The following is a 25,068-nucleotide window of genomic DNA, read 5'->3' as shown; positions in this document are numbered from 1 at the left end:
TCTGATCATCTTTGTGGCCCTCCTCTGGACTTGCTCCAACAGGTGGATGTCCTTCTTATGCTGGGGACCCCAGAGCTAAATGCAGTACTCCAGGTGGGACTCACCAGAGGGGAGTAGAGGGGGAGAGTCACCTCCCTCAACCTTCTGGTCATGCTTCTTTTGATGCAGCCCAGGATATGGTTGGCTTTCTGGGCTGCAAGCACATATTGTTGGGTCATGTTGAGATTCTTGTTAACCAACACTGCCAAGTCTTTCTCCTCAGGGCTGCTCTCAACCCACTCATCGCCCACCCTGTAACTGTACTTGGGATTGAACTTCATGAGGTTCACACATGCCCACCTCTCAAGACTGTCAAGGTCCCTCTGGATGGCATCCCTTCCCTCCAGTGTATCAACCGCACCACACAGCTTAGTGTCATCAGCAAACTTGCTGAGGGTGCACTCAATCCCACTGCCCGTGTCACTGACAAATGTTAAACAGTGCTGGTCCCAATACCAACCCCTGAAGAACACCACTTTTCACTGGTTTCCATTTGGACATCAAGCTGTTGACCGCAAATCTTTGAGTGCGACCATCCAGCCAATTCCTCACCCACCGAGTGGTCCATCCATCAAATCCAGGTCTCTCCAATTTAGAGACAAGGATGTTGTCAAATGCTTTGCACAAGTCCAGATAGATGACGTCAGTTGCTCTTTCCTTATCCACCAACTCTGTAACCCTGTTGTAGAAGGCCACCAAATTTGTAAGGCATAAGTCACCCTTATTGAAGCCATGTTGGCTGTCATCAGTCACCTCCTTATTTTCCATGTGCCTTAGCATAGTTTCCAGGAGGATCTGCTCTGTGATCTTGCCAGGCACAGAGGTAAGACTGACTGGCCTGTAGATGATTGTTGTAGATCCCTTGCAATTGAAATATGCTATTCTATTCTATTCTATTCTATTCTATTCTATTCTATTCTATTAATTTTAAATACTATAAATTATAGTCTTGTATTTGTACCCTATATGGGAACTAACAGACACAGATCTCATTGGAGAGACCAGGTACAAATGATGGTGCAACTGAGTAATGCACCTCTCTGTTTCCAGAGTGTTTGCTAAGGATTGTTAGATTTTAACTTTTCCTTTGTTATAAAAATGTGGTGATGGCTTCGACATCCTCAATCAGCCACATAGGACTTCTGCATTTCTTCAAAACTTCACATAGCTGTGCTCTCCACACCACCTCCTGCATGACACTGCAGACTCTAATCAATGTCCTATTCCCCTTGCCTTATCTGTTGTCTTTCACAGCCTCCCAGCAACTTCTTCCTGCATGCTGCTCAGGTGATATTTGATCTCAGCTCTTCATCTGCAGTCAGTGCGGATTTGGCTACCTGCCTGCATCCTTTGACTGAGGGTTGTTCTGTTTTTCTGTCTGCTGCAGTGCTGGTGCACCTGCGGGGCCCTATCTTCACATCCTCCTCTTGCTTGCCCTTCACAGCAATGTGCTCTTATGTTGATAGGTAGGAAACTAATTGCATGAGGGGACCTGATTGCATCGAGCCACAGGCAGTCGGAGATATATTTAAACAGGCCCTGTCCAGAACATGAATCGAAGCACAACAGCGATGTAGTCTTGCTCCCATTGCTTTAGTTTTTGCAATGCAAGACTGAGAGTAGAGCTGTTGAGAACCTGTTTGTAGAGACATTAGTTTTCACTAAACTTTTGTTGTAAAGTTTTAACTTGAATAAAGAATAAATAGTTGTAGTTTAAAAGTGAGGTGGTTGATTAGTATGTAAAAAGCCATGGAATTATTCTTTTTTTTTAAAATTTGAGTGATGTGGGGTGAAACAGATTTCTGAATTATGTAGAGAAGGGGACTTCATCATGGTCAAATCCAACTCCCTAACAGCCAGACCACCACATACTTCATGAGGTCTTGTTTATTGACTGCTATAGGAAAAAAAGCAATTAAAAACTTTGAAACAACGAACTCTGGATTATCTTCATCAATAGGGGTAGTTCTCATTTATCCAGAACAAACTTCTCATAAATAGTAGCGTGTCCTAAATACTGAAAAAATGAAGAGTGTTCATTTTGCATAGGCTCAGGTGTTCCACATCTTTAACTTCTTCTGTCTCTTAAATTTATTCAACTATCAATGAAGCTTCTAATTAAAAAAAAATGTATTTGCTTCAACTGCTTTACAGGCTTTCTGCAAATACTTTGACAAAGCGCATGCATGAAGCTGCATTATTGATGATCTATAAATCAGGGCCGTTTACCTCACAAGCTGTCTGATATCTTATCCAGGATGAGGTAACTGTCACTGACGCTGTTCATGCAATTCATCTTATTTCAATCAAGTCAGTGATAGCAATTTCATTGATTTTAATTGGATCTTGGCATTTCATTCTGGCCAGCATACTTCGATAGGTATTTGATTTTTGTGCTGTTATTCAGAGGCTTTTCTATTTGCATGTAGAAGGTGAGCCAAAAGTCAGAAGTCTGCTTTTCAACCTTTTCTGTAGCTGCCAAAAATGTGAATGCCCTGGAATTCACGCCTTGCAGGTTCAGACAGTGACACACTGGCTACATCTGTGCTGACCAGTTCAACTGTGCAAGGTTCTGTCTGTGCTTTGAGATACTTGAAACAGCCCCAGAATGTTTTTTTCCTGGTCAACTAGCTCTCACAACCTGTTCCCAGGTTCGGCGGTTTGCGTGTGACGAAGACTATTTCCAGTAGGCAATTTGAATGCAACTGCCTGGTTTGGAAGCAAAAAGAGTTGAGAAGAATGGAGTTGGCCAGTCTGTGCCAGTTTTTCTTGGTGACAGCTAACGTTCCCTTGGGCTGTTTAATTTACCTATCAAGACATAGCCACCATCATCGCCATGCAGATGTAATAGGGAAATCTATGTATTCTGGTTGAAGTAAATAAGGGTCTTAGCTGACCCTGCTTTGAGCAGAATGTTGGACTAGTGATCTCCTGATGTTCTCTCCAAACTGAGCTGTCCTATGATCCTAAGGTTCAATTACATAGAGAACTTTTTGGTTAAGCTTAACAGGTTTGTGGAATTTTCCTAAATGAACTCAAATGCTTTTTGTTGCTGACATGAGAGAGTAGTAGGTGAACTGAGGTAAGTGCTCTTTTTGGTGTGACTCTGGGAACCGTGCCATGTTTGTGAAGGAGATGTCCATTATTCTTAAAAACTTAGGTAACAGGATGCACTAAACTACTGAACATTTTGAAGAATACAGTTCAAGTACTATGACTCAGGATGTAACACTTTGTAGATGGACTTTACACAGCATTGAATTTACAATTTCAGGTAGATATTATTGCAAGAAGCCAGTTTAATATAGCTCCAGGGTGAGTTTACCTTGGAATTTGAGCTGGATTCCAATGTCAGCAGAAACTATTATCTGGAGAAGTTTCATATCATCAGACTTATCATTAATATAATTGACTTGCTCTGAGTTCAGACGGATACTATAGCAACACAGACAGACTTAAACCACTGCTGTATTCCTGGGTTTTATGTCTATCTGTTCTGAGAGGCAGGAAACTAATACAGCACAAGGGACTACAAACAATATTATCAGAAGTCTGCTTTTTCGTTTGAAAACTATGTTATAAAAAGCTATATAAACATTTCTATGCCATCTTGCCAATATAGCTTTGATTGTATTTGGTGGCACATTCAAAGAAAAGAGGTCTCAGAGGTACAGGAACCTATTAATCTCTACCTAGTTCAATTCATGTAGTCACCCAACAGCAAAAATGGGGAAAGATACAGTGTCCTGACACTCTGGTCATTCGCAGTCGGTGGCTGAAACGGACACGTGGAGGTGGTGATGTGATCAAGTCCCAGTGTGAAACTTATTCACTCTGTGGCCTGTCTGAAAAGAGCTGGTTGAACTTGTGACTATCTGCAATGCCGCTTTCCACCACCACACAGAAATTAAGGTAAGCAATAGTTTTTGGTTTTGTGAAGCATTACTCTGTCTTCTGTGAATCAGGGCTCATTCCATTGTAGGCTGAACCTTGTACATTAATAATCTGTGGAAGGAGTCCAGAACTGGATCAATTATATTATTACATGATCATATAATTAAATAATGATTTATTCATCATGGAATATGAAAGCAATTCCTGGCTGCTTCATTGCCTGAGTAAATTCTTTAACAAGCATTGATCACTTCATGATTTTTTTTTAATACGCAACAGATGAAGTTAAAATCAGTTTTTCGTGCTAAAGGCAGGAAACCTGCCAGGTCAGTCAGTGAGATCATCTGAAATCATTGTGGTATTTTGGGGCTTTTTGTGTGCGTGTGTGTGTGAATTTTTTGTTTAGTTTTCTTTTTTCTTCCTCTCTCATAAATTGATGTTAATATTAGTAGTTAATTACAGACTTTTAATGAGGACAAGCTGTTATCTAATTTCCGGAGTTTAGCTTACATTGTATGCTGGGACTATTTTTTCTGCCATAATAATTACTCTTTCAGCTGGTATTTTAGTGGGAAATCATCCAAGAGATGAAAACACTAAGAACTCCTTGATTTACCAAACAAATATACCAGCAAAAAGGTTTGTTTGAATTTCCACAGTTATGTGGATTGTTGTGGGATTTCCATCGTTATACCACGTGAATGAGTCCTTGAGGAACTGGGCCTCATGCAATCTCCCTCCCCCCTCTCTTCCCACTCACAGAGACTTTTGGAATAAGGACATTTGAGAAGGTGGTGGTGAAAGCAGCAGCCTTCAACCCCTGGAGACAGGTCCCGTCAACGGGACTGTTACATTGTCCACCTTGATACTCGGTGCCACACAGGCTGGTATATTTTACCCACTCGGGCTTATTTGTATTCCAGTAACTTGTGCCTGATGGAAGTATTTACTCTAGGAAGAAACCCAGTTTTGATCTGAAAACACTGAGGAACAGCAAAGCCATCACTTCTTTTAGTAATACCATCACCCATTTTTAAATAGTATTTTCTGCCCATAAAAATTTTTTATGTGCTACTACCAGATAACTTCTCAATCCTTTTTTTTCTCTCAGCTAAACAGATCAAGTTTCATAATTCTCTTATTTTAAAAGCACTTCTGCTTCACAAATTATTTTTGTGACTTTTCCCTCCACTCTTATAAAAATGTTTAACAAGGTTTTTAAAATGAGGCCACCACACCAAGATTCATTATTCTCATCTTGGTCTTGACATTGACAGACTATGCTCTATAATTTGCACTTTGGAAGTACTTTCTCCTCTTTAAGATTATTTCCTTCACCTCTCTTCACAGCCCTTCCTCTACTTCAACTTTCTTCCATGCTTCCTCTCCTTTCTCCTTTACCACACTTTCCCTCTAAACTTTCCTCACTATTCTTTATGTAGCTATCCCTCTCCTCACAGCCCTACCCAAAGAATGGAAAAACCAATGAACAAGCATGCTAATCTCTTTCTGGAGCATAATGTGATATTTAGAAATTATGTCAGTTCAGAATTACTTTTATGTACTATACCTTTCTCTTATCTATTTTACATCCATTTTAATATATTTGAGGGAACGATTGTCTCACCAGATCTAACCTCATTTTATTGTTAGATCTTAAGCTCATGTTCCATATTTGACTGTCAGCAAATAGATATCCTCATCTTGAATTTTATCACATATCCCATCCATCTGGCACTCCAGCATGGCTTTGGAATTTCATTAACACGCAATGAAAATGTTGATGACTGCTTTCTTCCTACAAATCTTTCCCTCCCCATATAGACATAAATATAAAGATAAGATGGCTGCTCTTTCTTATAGGTAAGAGCAATTGCAGAGAGTTAGTTTCTCTGAGTGTTATCTCTGACACCCATTTAGCTTGGGTGATAACTGTTAAAATGAAACATTATCATCTGATAACTAAACATTCCATAGTATCTCATTTCTCTCAACTGTCAGTACAGAAAGTCATTAATACAATAAAATTAAATACAGGAAGAGTTATGCTGCATGTGAAAAGATACGAGAGCCAGCTGAATAAATGAAGAGCTTATTCTTTTTATTTTAATTTGCATTTCCAACTGCAGCTAAAGAGAGTTTACAGGAGGTTGGGTTTTGCGAGACAGCTGGAGTTAGGACCCTTGCTTTTGCACAAATGTGATGGGGCAAAGCTTCCTTGTTTTAGAGTAAATATCAGATTTCATGGAATCTTCCCATGGCTGAAAGTTGTAGTTCAATTGTACCCAATGGTTAAGGGAGCAAAGTACAAGAAGACAGTGTGGAATAACAATAATAATCTTTCTTTTCTAAGATTTGTAACAAGACACAGTGATGCAAAAGATCATTACAGAGAAAATAATGATCTTGGAGTGTTTTGTTGAGTTCTGAACAGTTCCGTACATCTGCAAAGACACAAGTGGAGCAGCAAGACTCAAGTCTAGATCCTTGGTATATGAACATAAGATCAAGTTGTAGAATCTCAATTAACATTACATTAATACTTTAGCTGTATGGATACGAGCTGCATGAAAACACTAAGTCCCTTGTGAGTTAATCTGTCCATGTAGATTTATTTTACATGTTGTGTAATGAATAGATTTGACATTCTTGTTCAATTCCCACTGACCATGCAGTCATCTAAAAGACTAGAAGGAAAATTTAGTAATGGTGCCCTGAGATGGTAGATTTTTGGGCACCACCTCACCAGAAGTGTTGGTACTGATCCTTGCAATGTTACCAACTACCTGTTATCAATGGAGAGAACAGGAATCTTGGAGGACCTGCAGGGGAAAATCTGGTTTGCCTAATTTAAAACTTCCTTCTACATTAATTGCATAAACAACTTAAGCCGGTACAAGAATCAGGAGCTATAAAAGTACCTGGATTGCTCTCCACAATTTAGGTGCCTAAATGCCAATTATAGGTGGGATGCTGTAACATAAATCCTGGGTTTTGTTTTAATGTCTAATTCTTAAGCTAGGCTAAGTGCTTGAGCTAAAATATAGCTAAGATTTAAATGCTGAGACATAACTCTGCAAGAGGGAGAAGAAACAACTGTACATGCAGGCTTTATAAGTAGTGAAATTTTTGGAAGTTTCCTGCAAACACACTGTCCTGATTTTAGCTGGGATAGAGTTAATTGTCTTCCTAGCAGCTGGTATAGTGTTTTGTTTTGGATTTAGTATGAGAAGGATGTTGATAACACACTGATGGTTTGAGCTGTTGCTAAGTAATGTTTATACCAAGTCAAGGATTTTGCAGCTTCTCATGCCCAGCCAGCAGGAAGGCTGGAGGGGCACAAGAAGTTGGGAGGGGACACAGCCAGGACAGCTGACCTAAACTGGCCAAAGTGATATTCCATACCATATGATGTCATGCCCAGTATATAAACTGGGGGGAGTTGGCTGGGGGGGTGGATTGCTGCTCAGGAATTAACTGGGCATTGGTCGGCAAGTGGTGAGCAATTACATTGTGCACCACTTGTTTTTTATATTCTAATTCTTTTGTTATTATTATTGTCATTTATTATTATTATTATCATTATTATTAGTTTCTTCCTTTCTGTCCTATTAAACTGTCTTTAACTCAAGCCACAAGTTTTACTTTTTTTTCCTATTCGCTCCCCCATCCCACTGGGTGGGAGGGAGTGAACGAGTGGCTGTATGGTGCTTAGTTGCTGGCTGGGGTTAAACCACGACACGTCCTCTGGTTTGCAGAAAGGCTTTGAGTTCATCTATACAACTTCAATGTAACTGTGAAGTCTGAATGATGGCTTCTCATATCTTGGATCATCTCACTATTATTTTGGACATGAAAATATTTAATTTGTGAAATCCTCAGATGAAGGTTAAAAAAATTGATAATCATCAAAATGTAATTTCTAGCAGGTTTTAGATCTGATCAAATTCTGCAGTGACCAGTAATGTAGAAACTCAGTTTTCTAAAGATTTTTTTTTTCATTTTAACTGTGAGAGATATCTACTAATTTAAGTTCTAATTAATAGACTGTAGACAACTCCAAATTCTCTCAGAAATGTGGACTGAAGTATTTGTAATATTCCATGGAAGGATTGGTCCTCCCTGTGAACTATACGAGCACATGTTAAAATAAGTAACATAAGGCTTCTACACTCTGAACAGAAAAGCCTGGGGACAAAATCATGCTCATTGAATGGCCAGAAATTCAGATACTGGGATTATCAAATAAATCGGAGGCAATCTCAACTGAATTAGCCTGGGATGACCCAAGTCCTAATGGACTTTTGTTTCCCAGCTCCCACTGAATATAACTGTCATTTAAGATACTAAAAATACAGTACCATTTCTACTGGATTACTGTCTTTGAGACCTGATTCGTAAAAGGGCACTGGGGTGTTAGAGACTTCCACATGTGTAAGGAGATTCAGAGAAATTTACTATCATCTTAGAAGAAAAATTACTTACAATGGGTTTGCTGCAGATGGTATTACCAAGCAAATGCAAATGATTTGATGTGTGTTTCCAAGAATTTTTAACAATGCTGGTAGATTTTTTCATCTTTGTGTTCTCTAATTTATGTTTCACTTCCACTGTGGGGATTCCAGAAGCAAAATATTGATTACTTTGTGCAACATTTAGTCTGTGACAATTAAATCCAACCTTCTTAGGGATCATTGTTACATAATCATTATTCAGTTACATTTTCTATGAATTATTTTTTGTCACATTTTTTCTCTGTTAAGATCTCAGTAATGTAGCTGCAGTATGCATTAACTGTCTGCTGTATGTAATGAGACATGCTCAGACTAAAGGGACAAAGTCTGGAAAACAAGCAGACAAAGAGACTGGACAGCAAAACATCCATGGAAAGAGGAAAGTGGTCGGGTTAGGCAACACTGTTCTAGGGAAGACAGTAACTGAAGAAGGATTTTGAGAAGGGGAACTCAGCAACATTGATATAGAGGATAAAAAAGATGGAGAAAACCTCTCTTAGAGCATCAGATGTCAGCCACTGTCATGGTAAACCATTGGACTAGCTCTATAATGGACTGCTGAAACATTATTATTAATCCGAATTGCATCAAAATACAATAACTATCAGCAACACAACTATATTTACATGATGGGACACATCCCTTAAGTAAAACACTTCCAGCACTTGTGGATTTAAGCACCAACCTAATTTAAGAAGTAAAATTTGCTCGTCTGGCAAATCTTAGTGGTTATGAGTTTGTCTGTGACCTACTTTCCAAGCTATAGTATTGCCACAGCTGTCTATTTAGTGTTTATATTGTTGTTTTATTTTATTGAAGGGTTTATAGGAAGCAATTCAGTCTCATCCTCCTCAACCTCCTCTTAAAAGTGACAACAGTACCAAGTGAGAACTGTTAAGGACTGTGAAACCTATCACTCGCAATGCACACAGAGCTATTGTGTTACATGTTCTGAAGCAGCACAGGTTAATAAAATGCATTTAGTGTCCATTCCCATGCATTACATGGATTGAAAAAGTCCTGCCCTTTTCACAGTGATAATCCTGAGGTCTCTGAACCACCATAGGAATTACTTGTCTACTAATAACATTCTCAGATAAGAAGTTCAGGACACTGTCAGAAATAATGAAACAAGAAGAAGGAAAAAAAAAAAGCATTACCTGATAGTTTTGATCATGCTGAGCCCCATTTCAACACAGCAGTGTGCATGGTCCTGGCGAGGTTCTGGGAGCCCTGACACACAGTAGTAACAGTCCCCCAGGATCTTTATTCTGAGGCAATGATGTTCCTATATGTAAATGTATCAAAGAGAAAGAAAAGATTTGCAGTTATTTTTTCATATTTTTAAGGTGAATGTTAAAGTGGCTGAGAACGGTACTGAAAAAAAACACCAAAACTTGTTGCTGGATGTTTCCTGCTTGTGATTAGTACAATTTTGGTTTATTTCACTTTTGAAATAAAATACCTTTACATTTTCAGTAAAAAAGGATATACTGATTTTTGTGTCATGCTAGTCAGAGATGTCCTTGATGATGGTGAGAAAGGTTTCATCAGTTAAGCTGGAAGCTAGGCCAAGGATTCAGAAATGCCAGCTGAGATAATGAATAACCCATTTTAGACTATATTTCTCCAGGGCATCCTTTCTGCCCCCTTTTTACACCAGAAATAAATGAAAAAACTCTTTCTCCAACTGATAATCCTTTCCCACCTAAAGTGTCCACTGTCACACTCAAGCGTTCCCAACAGCTATGGGATCTGATCAAGTATCTGCATGCCAAGGATATCAAAGAAGGTGTCTTGCATTAGAGTTGTACTGTGGAGAAATGACGTTTATTTGACATCCAGCTAGAGACATCCTTTACCCTAGGAGCAAATACTGTATTTAATTTCTTAAATACATGGTAACAGTATCTTTATATATTGAAACAGCCTACTACTGTGTGATTGGATCATTATTTTAGCAGATCCTTTTCTAGTGAGCAGAAATACCTGGGTTGCTGAAACTTTTGCAGTTCCCAGACAAGCAAAACAAGTAAGCCCAAGGTTAGCTGTAAACTTGCCCAATGTATTCTGCTGGCTTGGCACTCATGGGAGACAATCAATGCACAGGAACAGAGACCATAATAATTTGAGGACAGAGTTGCAAGTGTCTAGGGGCAGGCAGTAAGTCGAGTCAGGGAAGTGTTTGAAATAATAAGTGCAGTATTAACACTCAATCAGTAAAGGTTCCAATGACAGAACATTAAAATGAAGACCAGTCATTACTGGGGAATAGGATAATGATTTGTAAAACTGGTTCATTAGATGATAGCAAAATTTGCCCTGTGGTATTTATTTCAGCTTTTCTCTTCTCTTTATCTCTGGCAACCTGTGGTGGAGGCTGCACTAAACAAAGGAGCGGGGATACACTAAAGCCACTGGGGAAGAGACAACTTTAAGTAGGATATAAATACAAATGTGAACGCTGACTGTGCCTCAGGAATTGAGTACTGGCCAAATGAATGGGACTCCAGGTTATTATTCAAGATTTTGCCTAGGAAGAATGAAGCTTTGTAGTCAACCTCAGACAAGTCTTTACAAATCCTAGAGCGGCACAGGGAACATACACACTTGTACCCAAAGCTTTTGCAGAAGTCAGCTGAAGCTTTAAGCATGCCAGTGAGGGTAAAATCTGCTCTGGGCACAGGGCCAAAGTAAGCTGATTCACCCTGAAATCTCCTTAAACCATCAGTAGGAGCTGACTGTGTTTGAAGCTTTGGCTAAGTCTGTGGCTAATACCATTTCTGGCTCTCAGAGTGCAATGTCTAGCTGCACAAGTTTCACAAGGAAATTCAAGACTCAAGTCAGGCTTCTAAAATGTCAAAATTCATATGTAACAATCCTCTTTCCTTGTCCCCTTCTCTTCAATCCCTCTGCAGACCCACAGAAGCAAACATTAGGTGTTTTTCATATGGTTGCAGCTGAAATTGTACATCTTAAAATCCACGAAAACATTAATTTTTTACATGTTTCCTCCTCAATGGAAAGAATTAGAGATTCAATTTTACAGAACTCTACACCTAATTTTTTTTCTATAGAGTGAAACTATGAAACATTAATCAACAAGTAGCGAGGACTCAATGGCATGAATCAGTGCATGTCAATCTGTTAGTCAGCTTCCCTAAGCTTCTCTCTGTGTTCTCTGGTTAGACAAAATGCAGAGATAAAGACATTGTAAAACACAGATTCTAAAGTTCTTTGGCTTTTCCAGTAGTGCCATTCAATTGATTCATAGTCTAACTGACATTTGCTTTTACATCTACAAAGTAAAAGGAGCATTTATAACATCATATCAGTTTGACTGAGGTGGAGTAAAGGAAAAGGCAGCACTTTTAACTCCATTCAGACCCACTACAAATATATTACAACTGATAAACTCATAGTATAATAGAGAAAAAAAAAAAGGAAAACCAGTCAATTTCCAGGAAAAGACAGACATATGTCAAGTAATATCATATTTTAGTATTATAATCACATTTTTACATGTAACATTTGTCATAGATTCTTGCACCTGTAGTACCTGCCTATCTGATGATGCGGGAATCCCCTATTAAGTGAGCATCTAATTCAGCACAGATAAAGTAGTCTGCAGCAGAAAAAAACTCAGCTGTTTGGTTCTTAATGATTTATTATAACTGGCTGAAATGCTTATTCCATTAAAGACAGATGAGACCTCTGTCACCTGGCTGCATGTGTCCTTATTTGCGAAAAATCAGAACAAGGCAGACCGCTCCAAAAAGATGTGATTTTTATAAGAATAAGAAACAAGAATCTTAATGCATAACAAGACCTGCTAATGAGGGTTTGGTGTATGCAGATATGAGTGCATGTGTGTGACACAGAAAATCCATTCAGCTGCACACAAATGTATGCTTTTTCTTGTCATGATACATCACCTGTACACTCATTTGCCAAAGCTCAGGAAGTCATCTACAGAGTGAGATATCCAAACAAAAACTACATATATGTGTCCATACATCAGCCAGCAGTCAAGGCTGCTGTTACAGTCAAAAGAGAGCCAGGCAATGCAGCCAGTGAAGCCTAGGGACTGATTCAGTTCACAGTTAAAGCAGTTGGCTGGGCTTCAGCTCAGTTGTCTACGCATAAGCTTATGGTGTATTGGTAAGACCCCTGGGTATGTGAGGCACCCACACAGGACTAACAGACATGACATAAGACATATGTCCCTCTGGAGCGACGCAAGGACCAGGCAGGTCTCTATTGGCACAAGAAGCCACAAGGAGCACTTAAATGACTCTTTGTCTTCCTTATTTTTCCTGTTAGTCAAATCATTATGACTGTTAAGCAGGAACTGTGTTGCAGTCTGACTATATTGTCCTTACCCTTTTTATTCTTCCCTTATTATTCCCATCATACCTATTTCAAAAGTAAACTGTGGATTTTTTATCACTGGAAATGTTTCACCCAGAAGAAGATAATTCAACAACTGCCAGGAAGGACAGAGGGCTAATGGTATCTGCCTTTGGCAGAGGAAGACTGTGTGGTCTCCTGAGATTCCTTCTGATAACTCTGCAGTTTAATCACATCTACAGTTTAGACTCAATGCTTTGTCAGGCTGGTTGTATAATGTCATATCGTTATGTAAGTACATTAAGGTTAGATTCATGGCTAATGTGGGTAGCCATGCTGTAGTTGTAAATAGGAGACTGAGTTTTGTAAGGGTCTGTCTACTTTTCAGTGATATAAAATGATAATAATAGCATTCAAGATTTTGCTCATACTCTGGAGCTCAAGCCCACTTCCTTAAACCATCTCACTGCAATGGTATCTAAGAGTTGCAAGTTGATATTAAATGAAAATGAATGAAAAATATAAACATCTATGAAGAAACTGTAAAATTAGTGAATTATTTAAAGAGAAAATGGCCATACAGGAACTCTGATGCAGCAAATATTACACTGCAGTGTTAAATCCTTACACTGTTGTGAGGCTATTACGATCTTTTTTTTTATTCTATTCCTCTTCCCCTTCCCATAAGCAATTCCAGAAGTTGTCCTTGTGCATGTAAATGACAGCTGATATTATACAGACATTCACATCGGTATCCATCAGCCTCACATCCTTCCCCATACTCACTCATTAATGACATTTACTGAAGGTATCTGTTAATTTCTCAGCATGTCACAGATACGGGCTTTTTTTCCCCTTATTTGCAGCTTCTCATTTGCTACAAGTGAAAGATTAAGGGGCCTGATTCTGCCAAGATCAATTGAAATTAGTAGAAATTTTGCCTGGGGATATTGAGCAGATTCAAACACTCAACTATTAATAATAATTCTAGATTAATTCAGTGGCAATTGATAAGAAATCTTTTTCCAAATCACCTTAATCCAGAGCAAAAGAAAATATGCAGATTTTTTATAAATAATTACCTCATACGTGTGAATGATTTATGTTTAAGTTTATTAAATACACCCTTAGTGACTGGAAAGGAAGCAAAGCAAATTGGCATAAAGTGGAGCTGGAGAAATGAGTTGCTCAAATATCAAGTTACTGAAAGACACAGTCACAAACTCCATTAATATTTCTTGTTTCCTTGGGCTAAATTTCTGATAAGGGGAAAAAAGTGATTGTGTTTTATAAGTTACACCACTTTTTCAATTCTGCCTGTGGTGAATTAATCACTTCACCTATTTTTGAAGGGAATCCCGTAGGCTAGCGAACAGCCCACAGAAAAGTCCACATTCGCAATTTTTATAATTTCAAGCTAAAAATTTAGAACATTGTGGATGAGACATTACTGAGGCTGAACTGCAGAACAAAGAAATCACACACGTAAATCTCCTTTTAAAAGGAGGCCAGAGTGGGAGGAGGCAGGGACTTGGCCTTTGTGTACAATAGCTCAGTTCCCGAAACATTTGCCAAAGGTATAGGAAACCTAGATAAAAGGCCTTTCTCAGCACGAATGGGGTCTAGGCCAAAGCTCTTAATCAGCAGGCTGTTTTGGGGTGGGCTGGGGAGAGAAGTCCATCCAAATTCTTCCTATTGCAGCTCTGTCACTTCGGAAAACAGAGCTGGGACCTTGGCAGAGCCAGATGGAGGGAAGTTCTTGAGTCTGGTGATGAAGGCAAAAAGGAGGACCAGGTTTGGGTCACGCTTGCAAGGCCTCTTTCTATTTTTTATACACATAAAGGAAAAAATGTGGCAATCTTTCATCCTCTGCCTGGACCAGGGAATACTTAAACATAGCCTTATATTAAATTCCTTTTACATAATTTACCAGAGCATGTAAGGAATGCTTTCTTTTTTTAGAACAGCCTATAGCAGGGTGGTTAGGACTTCTCCAGGCTGACAGAAAATATGGGTTTAGGGTCTCTCATGCTGCAGAAGGAACTGAGGCACATTCCTGCTTGAGTTTTCTAATATATATTGACACTTCTGCCCCTTGCCACACTGTGGAAGAAAAACAGCTGTGGTTGTTGTGTCTGATGAGCAACCATCCTTGCCAGCTAGTGTTAATTAGTAGATTATGCCCTAAGTGTTTTTAGGCACAGAAATCCCTGTTCGAAAGATTCAAGGTGTGTTTCTTTCCTGCTAAGGCAGGAGCAATTCTGGATGGAAATTCTGCCCCTTAGGAATTTCTAGGACTGCAGATATATAAAGGGTGAGGTAGACATTTCTCAAGAATATACTTGTGAAGCTTAAATTTCATTCAAATCCTAATTTAGTCAACAAAGTGGGTGGGTTTTTTTTAGGTTTGGTTTTACCTAACTCTTAGTTCCTAAATCATCAAGAAATTTTGAAACTAAAATTTTATTTAATCTGTCATTTTAATCTGATTTTTTTCATAAAATGCCTGTAGACTATCACTTCTAAAACTGTTTTGCTGACTAGGGTTTTATTTGACTGTTCAGGTCTTTTGATGATTTACTAGGCTCTTTAGCATCTGAAATACTATAACTTTAGTAAGAACTTCATTTAATAAAATTGTTTATTCACTAGTATTAGACAATTAATTATTGACATTGGGGAGGAGGGAAAACACCCTCGAATTAAGCACTGCAAAAAAAGCATTCACTCCTTTCCATTACTATAAATTCATACAATGTCCTTATAATTAACTAAATATCACATATGTACACTCATAATCCAGTTAACTCTGCTTCTTAATACAGTACCCCAAACATATACGCATGAAGAAATTCACACTTTTATTTACTGGCATATATGTTTAAACAGACAGGGGGGTTTAGGGAGTCTCTAGAGTCCTGCAGGTTGTCCTGCAGGTTATATGCTTGAAGATCATTTCACAAAAGAACAAAGCACTGCCAGCTCAGAGGTGAAATGTGGCCAGGAAAAGTAAAGCATTGCAACAGGAGTGTCTTTATTGAGGAGACAAAAGAGCCTTTAATGTCCTCCACTAGTCCCTCCGATACCAGGTGGTGCAGGTATTGTACCGGGGCTATATGATGATGCATTCTTGTGGAGCCTGCTCATTAGGCTGGTTTCCACCCCTGGAAATGCTAGGCACAAGTAAGACTGGTAATACACTGTTGAAGAAATTTTTGACAGGTTGTCTGCAGTCTCCCAAGAGAGAATTTAACCAAGGTTAAAGGAAAAGACCACCTCTCTTAGGAAAAAAAAAAAAATCATCAGTTCTTTAATAAGCAAAAGCAACCTGTGATTCACATTACATAAATAACTCTCATGCTAACACCAGGCTAGTGTTAGAGAAAAAAAGAGGAAAAAGGCTCATATTAAAGTGTGAATTTTCCATTCAGGATCTACAGTTCCTCTGAGTAAGAAGCACTGTTATTCTGGTTTATCGTATGAAAGCTGATGAGACTGTAAAGAGATGAAGTGTCTTACAGGCCAGTCATTTTATTCTCATATGAAACCCATGGATTTTAATCTTTCAGGGGGAGATTTCTGTTTCAGCATCAATGCTTCATGCTAAGGATGGGTCCAAACTCAAATCTAAGAGTTTCTGTGTGCTCGTCTTTGTGTTATGTGTCTAAACCAAAATATCGTGGCTTGATTTTATCTTTAGGTCTCAGTGATGTTGGACTACATCTCAGCTGCTGTTGTGACAAAGCTTACAGATGCCTGTTTAGGGTTTTACTCTTTTTCACATCTGAAACTGAATCTACACACAGTGTAGATACATTCAGAAATATGACAATTTAAATCATAGTTTCGGCTGACATCTAGCACTGCAGAGATGGCAGAGGAAAAACAAACATAAAAAATAACTATCATTTCATCAAAGCAGCACCTTTTTTAGGCTTAAGTATCTTACCAAATGTCATCTTATTTCCCTTCTCTGCTCAAAATTTCTGCCTAAGGAAAACATTAATATTAATTAAGTTTCTGTTTAGGCCTCTCAGTAGATGAATATATAGGGAAATCTTTCTTCAGTTCTGTTTTATGCCAGCTTATTTTTCTTCCTTTCTAACTGTTGCTTTTCTCTTTAATAACTATAAATCTCTTACAAATATCATAGAGTGATTAGAAAGGGGAAAAAAGCTGTATATAACTATTACATTTCTTTCTTACAAGAAATATTGTACTGAGTTCTAATTTTTATTCAAATTGTTCTGTGGTAATGATACAGATATTATGGAATTTGTTGTTATTAATTATATGTATCAACATATGCCATAATGCTTCATGTAACTGACTGAAGATTTTAAAAAATCTCAGAGCTCTCATTGCTTCTGCATTGCACAAGAAAAAGGAAGGCTGAATAAGAGAAACAAGAAACTAAGCTAAATGACATTCTTCAGTAAGCTGTGAAATAGTGTCGTCTTTAATATTATATGATTTATATAAGATGATAGAGCAGATTAAACAATCCTTTATATGAGATTATAAAAAACTACTTTTATTTAGAAGAAAATAAGGATTTATAAGGATTTTCCTTAACATCTAAAGAAACTGCCTCAAGCTTTCTGCAATTGACCTCTTTGCTTTAATGACAATTCTTAACAAAACCCGAGTTTGAGTAACAATGTCTATTTTAAAGAGTTATGATAACTCTAGTTAAGTTAAGAACCAGTTAAGCGATAGATTTGAAATCTAGATGTGAATGTGTAATCCTCCTTAGTGGAAGGTACTTCTAGGGGGGTCTTGAAAGGACCACTTTCCAAAAGGCATGTCAAGGATTTACAGGCAAGTATGAAACCATTGCTAATAACATTTGCAAAAGGAATAAGACTGGTAGAATGATCAATACCATGCAGGCATGATGGTCATAACAAGACAGCAAGACCATAAAAAACCAAAATAATATGTTTCAGTACCATAGTGTCATCATTGTATGTTCAGAAATACGTGATCTTTGGACAGTGATCAGGGAAAGAGAGAATAGGAGGAATGGTGATGATCTGCCTCCACCACATTAGTGGAGGTTAGTCCAGGAACACTACTTTGAGTACTAGTATCTATGCATTAAAAGAGATTCTGAAAAATTGGAGGCAGTCCAGAAAACTAGTCCCCAAAATTATTTGAAGGAATAAATCTTACAGAGAAAAAGCCTCACGATGAGCTTGGTCTGTTTCTTTCATCAAAAGGAAACCTGAAGAACGGCTTGATCAAAGCACACAAATGTATTCCCAGAGAAAATCAGTGGCTACGAGATGGTTCTTTTGTCTAGGAAAAATAGGTCATAGCAAGAATTGATGGATGTAATTCCAAGTCAGAAAAAATCAGATGAGAAACAAGCCATACTGAATTAACAGTGAGAGTGTTAAGGCACTGGAATAGACTCCCAAGATACACAAGTATGACTCCATCTCCTGGGACCTTCAGATAAAGACCAGTCATTTTTCCAAAAGATACACCTTTGCCAGGTGTGAAAGCGTCATACAATATCATTTGGGCAGATTGATAGGTCCATGTAAATCAAAAGTCCTTAAAATTTGGGTCATGGGCCAGTCAGTACCCTCTTCCAAAATTTTCCAAAGGCAAAGGTTAAGTTCAATACAAGAATTAAGCCCTTATATTTTAGGCAGCTGGCCCCTCCATAAGAATCCAGGACCCTGAGTGAGGAGTCTTGGTTTCCTACAAAGTGCAGAGAGAGGGTTCATCTTCTTGGGCTGGACAGAAACACCAAAAGCCACATTCTGTTCTGTTCCTCTCTAGAGCTGTTGGGCATCTCTATTGGCAGGACATCAGGCAGGTATCATGACATCCAAGTCTCAGAATCCGCAAACAAGGAACACAATCCAAATTACTTTCTTTTTAATAAATTTTAGTTAGTTACGGTTAGATCACTCTAATCTTTGTAGTCAAATCTGTTCAATTTCTGCAGTGATTCTTCCCCGTGTCTTCCGCCTTTCAAAGGACTGATCTAGACAACTGGATTAGTCTAGTCAATGATGTGTAGAAGAGAAAAGCAAATTCACAGACTAGGAAAGAAAATGCATGAAGGAACCTAAAGTCATGAATTTAGTGGCTGGGACATTCACTTGAGAGGTGACTGTCCTGATGATGAAGTTTTGCAGACAGAGAAGTTCTTTCATCCCAAACTCTGCAAATTTCAGGGTAAGAAATTCTTGGCTATGTTAGACAAACTGGTACATTCATTACTGTTTCTTTAAAATAAAGTCACCTACATTTTTGGTATTCCCGCTCCTATGTGGGCACATTCAGTGTTCTCCATAAAGATTTATGAGTTTAGGACTGTGACAGAAATATTTCTAGAAGGTTTAAGTAGGAGATGTATGACAAACCACAGAGAAGGGGGAAACCTGTGGGCGTTTAAAGAAGCAAAATTTTCAGTTCCTATAAAATATTAACACCAAGCAGGGAAGTGCCTTCAGGGTTAAGTGGCAAGTGAGGGAGGATTGTCTGGATTACACTTTTAGATGTAAATGCCTTCCTTGTTCTTAACTCTTTTATTGGATCTACTCCTTCTATACAAATCTCTGTTGCTTAAATATAGTTTATGGAATGATTAGAAAATATAATTAATGATAATGAAAGAAGAAAGCAGACATTGCTCCTATAAGCTTTCTAAAAGACAGAACTGAGGTAACTTCTTTCATCCTGCTTGGTTTTTAATGTAGATCAGAGTTGATGTGTTTTTTTTGTTTGCAAAACAAATACTGTAGATTGCATTTACCAGTTTGCCAGTGTCCAGGCAGTGGTTTATGGCATCACTCTGTACATGAGAAAACACATTGCTATTTGACATAACAGTAGCTGACTCAAAAGAACTTTGAATAATTACAGAAGTCTTGCCTTTCTTGGCTTTAATTTGCAAGCTAGGAGACAACACCAAGGGCCTTACTGATGCAACACATGCACAGATACCCCATACACCTGAACCAGAAATATGTAAAAATCAGTGCGGGATGTAGATGCGTACAGTAGAGCAAGTCACTCTAGGCTCCCTTTAGAGTAAATAAAGAGCATGGTCAATGATATTCAGAATGTAATTCCTGTTTTTCCATAGTAGGTGCCTACATTTAGTTGGATAAGTTATAAGCTAAACTCTATTAAATGTACTTTATTGCCTATGCTAGCAGCCTTATTATCCAGCTCAGATGTTAACACCTAAAGATAGTCACATGAAACAAAACTTTGACCAAAGAAACATAAAAAAGAAGAAAATGCAACCCTAGCAAAATTGAGCGTGTGTTCTGCTTGTATTTGTGTGCTTTCATTTTTTTCTAATCAGTACTAATGAAGTAGCAGCTAATTTGCTTAATGTAAAAAATTCCTCTATTGTGTTTAATTTCATTGTTGAGTTAGATAGACTCTAACCCAAAGATTGTAAAACCTGCTAGTAACTAACCATTGCAATGACTGTGATGCCTGATTATATGACCTTTTAAAGAATAGGTCTTTTAACTTTGCTCAGTTCTTAGAAGAAAAGTCAAAATAAAGCTATGGTCTTAAAAAAAAATTCATTTCCAGCAAGGACCAGAACTATAAAACTTCCTTAGAAACTGTGGTATGTGATCTGCTTTCACACTGTTTTGGTCTAGCACTACAGAAGCATGAAGTTCTGATGACTATCTGAGCTTTCATTGGCTATCGGAACTTGTCACTTGTGATAAAACTTGTCAGTGTCTTCCAACCCCAATGGCTGTATAAAAATCCCAGTGGGGAAAATCTAGATGAATATTGTTCAAAGTGATCAGAGGGTGTTTCCCAAAGCTCCCAAATACAGAGTTGACTTCATATCCTTTTGCAAATAAACTGTGTTTAACTCACATGTGCTAGTCGATCAAATCTGGCAAAGAGTTCATTCAGCATTCTGACCAACTCCTGGGCTGACAAAGTTGTGGAGAGGTTGGTGAATCCTTTAACATCTGCAAAAAGAATGCTAAAAAAAGGAAGAGGTATTAATATTCCAGTCTATTTCCTTTGATAACCGAATGTCCTAAGTCACCTTCTAGTAATTTACTAGTGAAGGATCATTTTAAAGTCATGCTACCTTTGCTCTAGACTTTTGGAGATTCTGGAGTACTGAATATAAATATTGAAGGGACTAAAGGAATACTAGCAAGTATGAGAAAGGGTTTTGCTAAAAATGTGTGTAATGCAATTTTGGATTTTCAGATCATACAGGAAGATATAGTTAACCCTTAATAAGCACAGTTGTCCCCATTTATCAGCGAGAAGACTGAGGCATAGTGCACTCATAATACAGAGAGCTGTATAAACAGATAGGCTTGGCATCCAGCTGTGTGTTAGTATCTGACAATGTTCTTTGAGGGTAGGTTTATATAGAGCTGGTTTTTAGAGTGGGTTTGACTTCATTGATTTCAATTTTGTGTGTGATTTTCAGGCTTTACTTATCTATGTTCCATACAAGACTCAAATCCCAAGACAACAGAGATTCATGACAGTCTTGATATATGCCAGGCTCAGGCCAGCTTTATTGCATCTAATTTTAGGGACTTGGCAGAAGTACCTGAGTTAAAGTATGAATCTTTATTTGGATAATTCCTTGTTCTTTCTGCTGACTTCACAGGGAGCCTGGTGTGATCGTACTTTAAATTTAGGTGTATCAAATTGGGTGCCTGAAGTTATGGTAGGATCTTAGTCAACAAACTAGTTGCAAACAGAGTTCTAACCTATATTTCAGCAATCTGAATTTTCTACCCATGCAACTTCAGTTGTTCATTATGCCTACAATGAGCACATGTGAATATAGAGAAACATACACACACAAAGTCTGTGGTGTGCAAGCTATCACCCAGACCAAAGCATGTAACAGCTTAGTACTTAGCAGCTGAAGAAAGGAAAGTATTGTCTGTTTTAAAAAGTAGTAATGTTCAAAAAGACACATATCATGCTGGCATAGACTGGAATTAACCCAAATGAACCTTGTTAACACTTCAAAGTCAACGAATAACTGGTGTTACAATCTGAGTAGCTGAAGGTCTTTCATTTGTGTTGAACAAGATCACAATTTGACAGTGTCTGAGAATCACTAATGTAACCAATAATAAATATAGTAATAATCAGGTGGACAATAAAATATGACTAATGATAATTCAATTAATCTTCAAATGTATGGACTGGTAAGGGTCTGGGTAAGGATTAAGTAAGGGGCTCACAAACTGGATAAGAGTTTTACCAGTGAGAAAAAACAAAATTAAAAGGTAAAGTACCAAACTACACAAAGAGGAATAAATATTAATAATAGCCTAAATTGATAAAAATAAGATTTTCAAACAACTAATTTCTAGTTTTCATTATCAAAAGAACAAACCAAGTGTAACTGGATACTAATTTTAGGGGTTCATATAGCATTGGTTTAGGTAGTGTTCAGTGTTCAACATTTAAGAAAAAATAAAGTGAAACCCAGTTTTGAAAAGTCCCTGGCAGCATACATGGGACCAACCAGTATCTGTACTCTAAAACACAGAGAATCTTCATTTTAAATCTCTTTCAAGCATGAATTATGTTTCAACTTTTCACCCCAACTACAACTCTTTTCCGTTCAAATAGAAGGGCCATCTTCTCCCTGTTTTGATTCTTCTACAGCAACACTTACACTGAGAATGAAAAAGGGTAATGGAAGATATTTTAATTTAGTGCAATTCACCCTTTTGTAAACGTCCTTGATACTTTCCACCAAATATAATAAAATAATATGTCTGAGCTACTGAAAGGCCACAGAAGCAGCAAATAATCAATTTGCTCTTTTGCAGAAGTTCAAATTATGTTTATTGAACTTGTCCAGACAAAGTTATATTTGGGTTTCATCAAAAGGCAAAGTACATGCTTTCCTAGGAAACCATCTCACATCATATCCAAGGATGCTTATTTTTCACTTCCTTCAGTGATGGCGACTCAATCATTTGCCCTTGTGGATTTGGACAAACTTGTGGAAAATGTTACTGGCATAGCTAAACATTCTGATGGTTGGGAACCAAAATAAATTCAGACGTTCTGTAACATCATGGAGTGGAAGCTGATCATTCTGGTGTAAATGTACAGTTAGGACTTATTACCTTGAATAGCAGCTCATAGGATAACTATCACCTTCCTACTAATTTCAGGAGAGACAACATTTTGAGAGGGGAATTAAAAAGGGAACTGGAATTAGGAAAATGATAATAAGAATGATTGAATGAAATGGCTACTAAACAGATGAGTTGCATGACATGTCTACATCTTTGAGAGCATCTTACAAGTCTTCATCTCATTTCTCAGCGTGTGGAGTCAACCAGAAGGTTGTGGCAGAATATGTGTCCACATGCAGGCAGGGCTCCCCTTTCTGTGCAACACTGACTACTTAATTAAAGTGAAAAAATACACATATGGTCCAGGCCCAGTGTTCAGTTCAAATGGGTCTTGCCATGGTAAAGGCATCCAAGGCATCTTGATGAGTAGGCACCAAAAAGAAGGCATCAAAGTGCTTATCTGCTCAGGGATTAAACAAGGGTACACTAATTTTCTAATTTATAAATGAATAAAGCACAAGAGGGGAAACTCTCCAGCAAGAGACCCTGAGCAGTATCTGAGACCGTAAACATCAGAAAGAGTCTCCTCCACCCACCTGACGTTCTCATAACGATGAATGTAGATCTTATGAAACTGGTGTTGCAAATGTTCATCTTCTACGTTGGTCATATCATTTATCATTTCCAGGACTACAAACCGTGGTAAGACAGAAAGCACCAGCCGTTCCTAAAACAAAGAGGAAACCAAAGTGTCAGTATCTGTCTGAATTAGTACTTTACAGGAAACTGTTTGAGCTCTGCCCTATTTAAAGAGCTGGATAACTGGCAATTTAAGATGTGACCCTCCCCTCTAAAAATTCTAGCTCAGACAATTTGTGATAATTCACATTACCAACCTGAGTCCAGAATATGGACACTTCTGTCTCCTTCCCTTCCTAGACATTCTTCCCTCTAATATTTTAACCTTCTTGTTGATTATTTAAAGATCCATCCTACTTATTGCCTACATTACAAGCTTCTCACTAAACATCACTTACAAACATATCAAGCACTGCATTTCAGGCAGTGGTAGCTTGGTTAACAGATATAGGCCAGAGGAATTTGAAAGTCCTCAGCAGCAAGTAGGACCAGCTTTTTTATTGTTGCTTATTTGTCAGAATTCACAGACTGTGTGTTTAGCATTCCTAAACTGTACAATTAATAATAAAGCTGGAGAATAAATAAAGCAAAAAATATGCAGAGGAACCTGATTCCTCTTCACTTAGTGAAAAGGACAGCATTTAGACAAAGCTTAGTCATATTGTCAGAGTTTAAAGACAGGGACAATATAAACTAATGCACCCCTAAGAAATGTTTTATGGGAAAGATTTAGCCATAGACTAGTTTGTATATTAATAGGGTTACAACAGTTAACAGGAACTAGGTTTTAAAGTGACTTGGGAATCTCACAGTCTTCTCAACAGTCTGTGGCATTGAAGTGCTTACATCATTTTGACAAATGGGACTGGGTTTCAAAGTTCCTTGAAAACTCTATATGTAATCTCAGAAATAAGCATTTATATGTGTCAGTGAAGCAGGTTTCCAGGATGACTCATTTGGCTTGTGGCCCACTTCACCTCTTTTTTGAAGATCCCCCCAGGACAGATTGTGGGATGAAGTGTTCTGCTGACCCAGAGCTGACCATTCTTTTTCCCAAAGACCTTGTACAACCTCCCTGCCCCATAATGGATTCACATCTGTTCACATCATACAGTAAGAGCTGTACAGCAGCAGCCACAAAAACGGTTAACGGAATATATAACCTTCTCCCATACCCAAACGCATGGGAGAGTAGGGAGAATGGGTTGTTCTGCAGATGGCAGCCTGCTCCTGTCCATCTTTTAGGCCTTAAGGGAGCAGACAGGCTTTCACTGATTCACTGTAAGGACATTCATGGCAGAATGCCTGTCGAGAAAGAAGAAACTAATTTATTGGGATGTTTGCATAGAGTGATGCTCGCATACAGTCTCAAATCTCCTAAAATGGACAGTTGGTTGACGGTGGTGGCAGGAGTCTGCATTGCAAGGGTCCTCATGGCAGTGTCTTCAGCTAGGTCAGCAGAGACTCCTCACATGACTGTTCTGCTCAGTTCTTATAACCTGGCTGGCCTGTGATCCCATGTGACAACCCCAGTCCTACATAATTCATCACTATTG

At 38.2% G+C, this 25,068-nt stretch overlaps 1 protein-coding gene across 1 annotated transcript in view; it reads right to left on the bottom strand.

Annotated features, from left to right (window-relative positions):
- ADCY8 (adenylate cyclase 8) overlaps window positions 1-25,068 on the bottom strand; it is a 141,431-nt gene that overhangs the window by 64,838 nt on the left and 51,525 nt on the right. Inside the window, 3 exon segments of the mRNA XM_030012099.2 lie at window positions 9,608-9,735; window positions 20,670-20,781; window positions 23,470-23,600. Of these exon segments, the coding sequence (XP_029867959.1) occupies window positions 9,608-9,735; window positions 20,670-20,781; window positions 23,470-23,600 (371 nt within the window).

This window comes from Aquila chrysaetos, chromosome 4, assembly GCF_900496995.4.
Source record: "Aquila chrysaetos chrysaetos chromosome 4, bAquChr1.4, whole genome shotgun sequence".
Lineage (NCBI taxonomy): Eukaryota > Metazoa > Chordata > Aves > Accipitriformes > Accipitridae > Aquila > Aquila chrysaetos.
The sequence above is the reverse complement of the archived record's forward strand: the minus strand, read 5'-3'. Positions and strand labels throughout refer to the sequence as shown.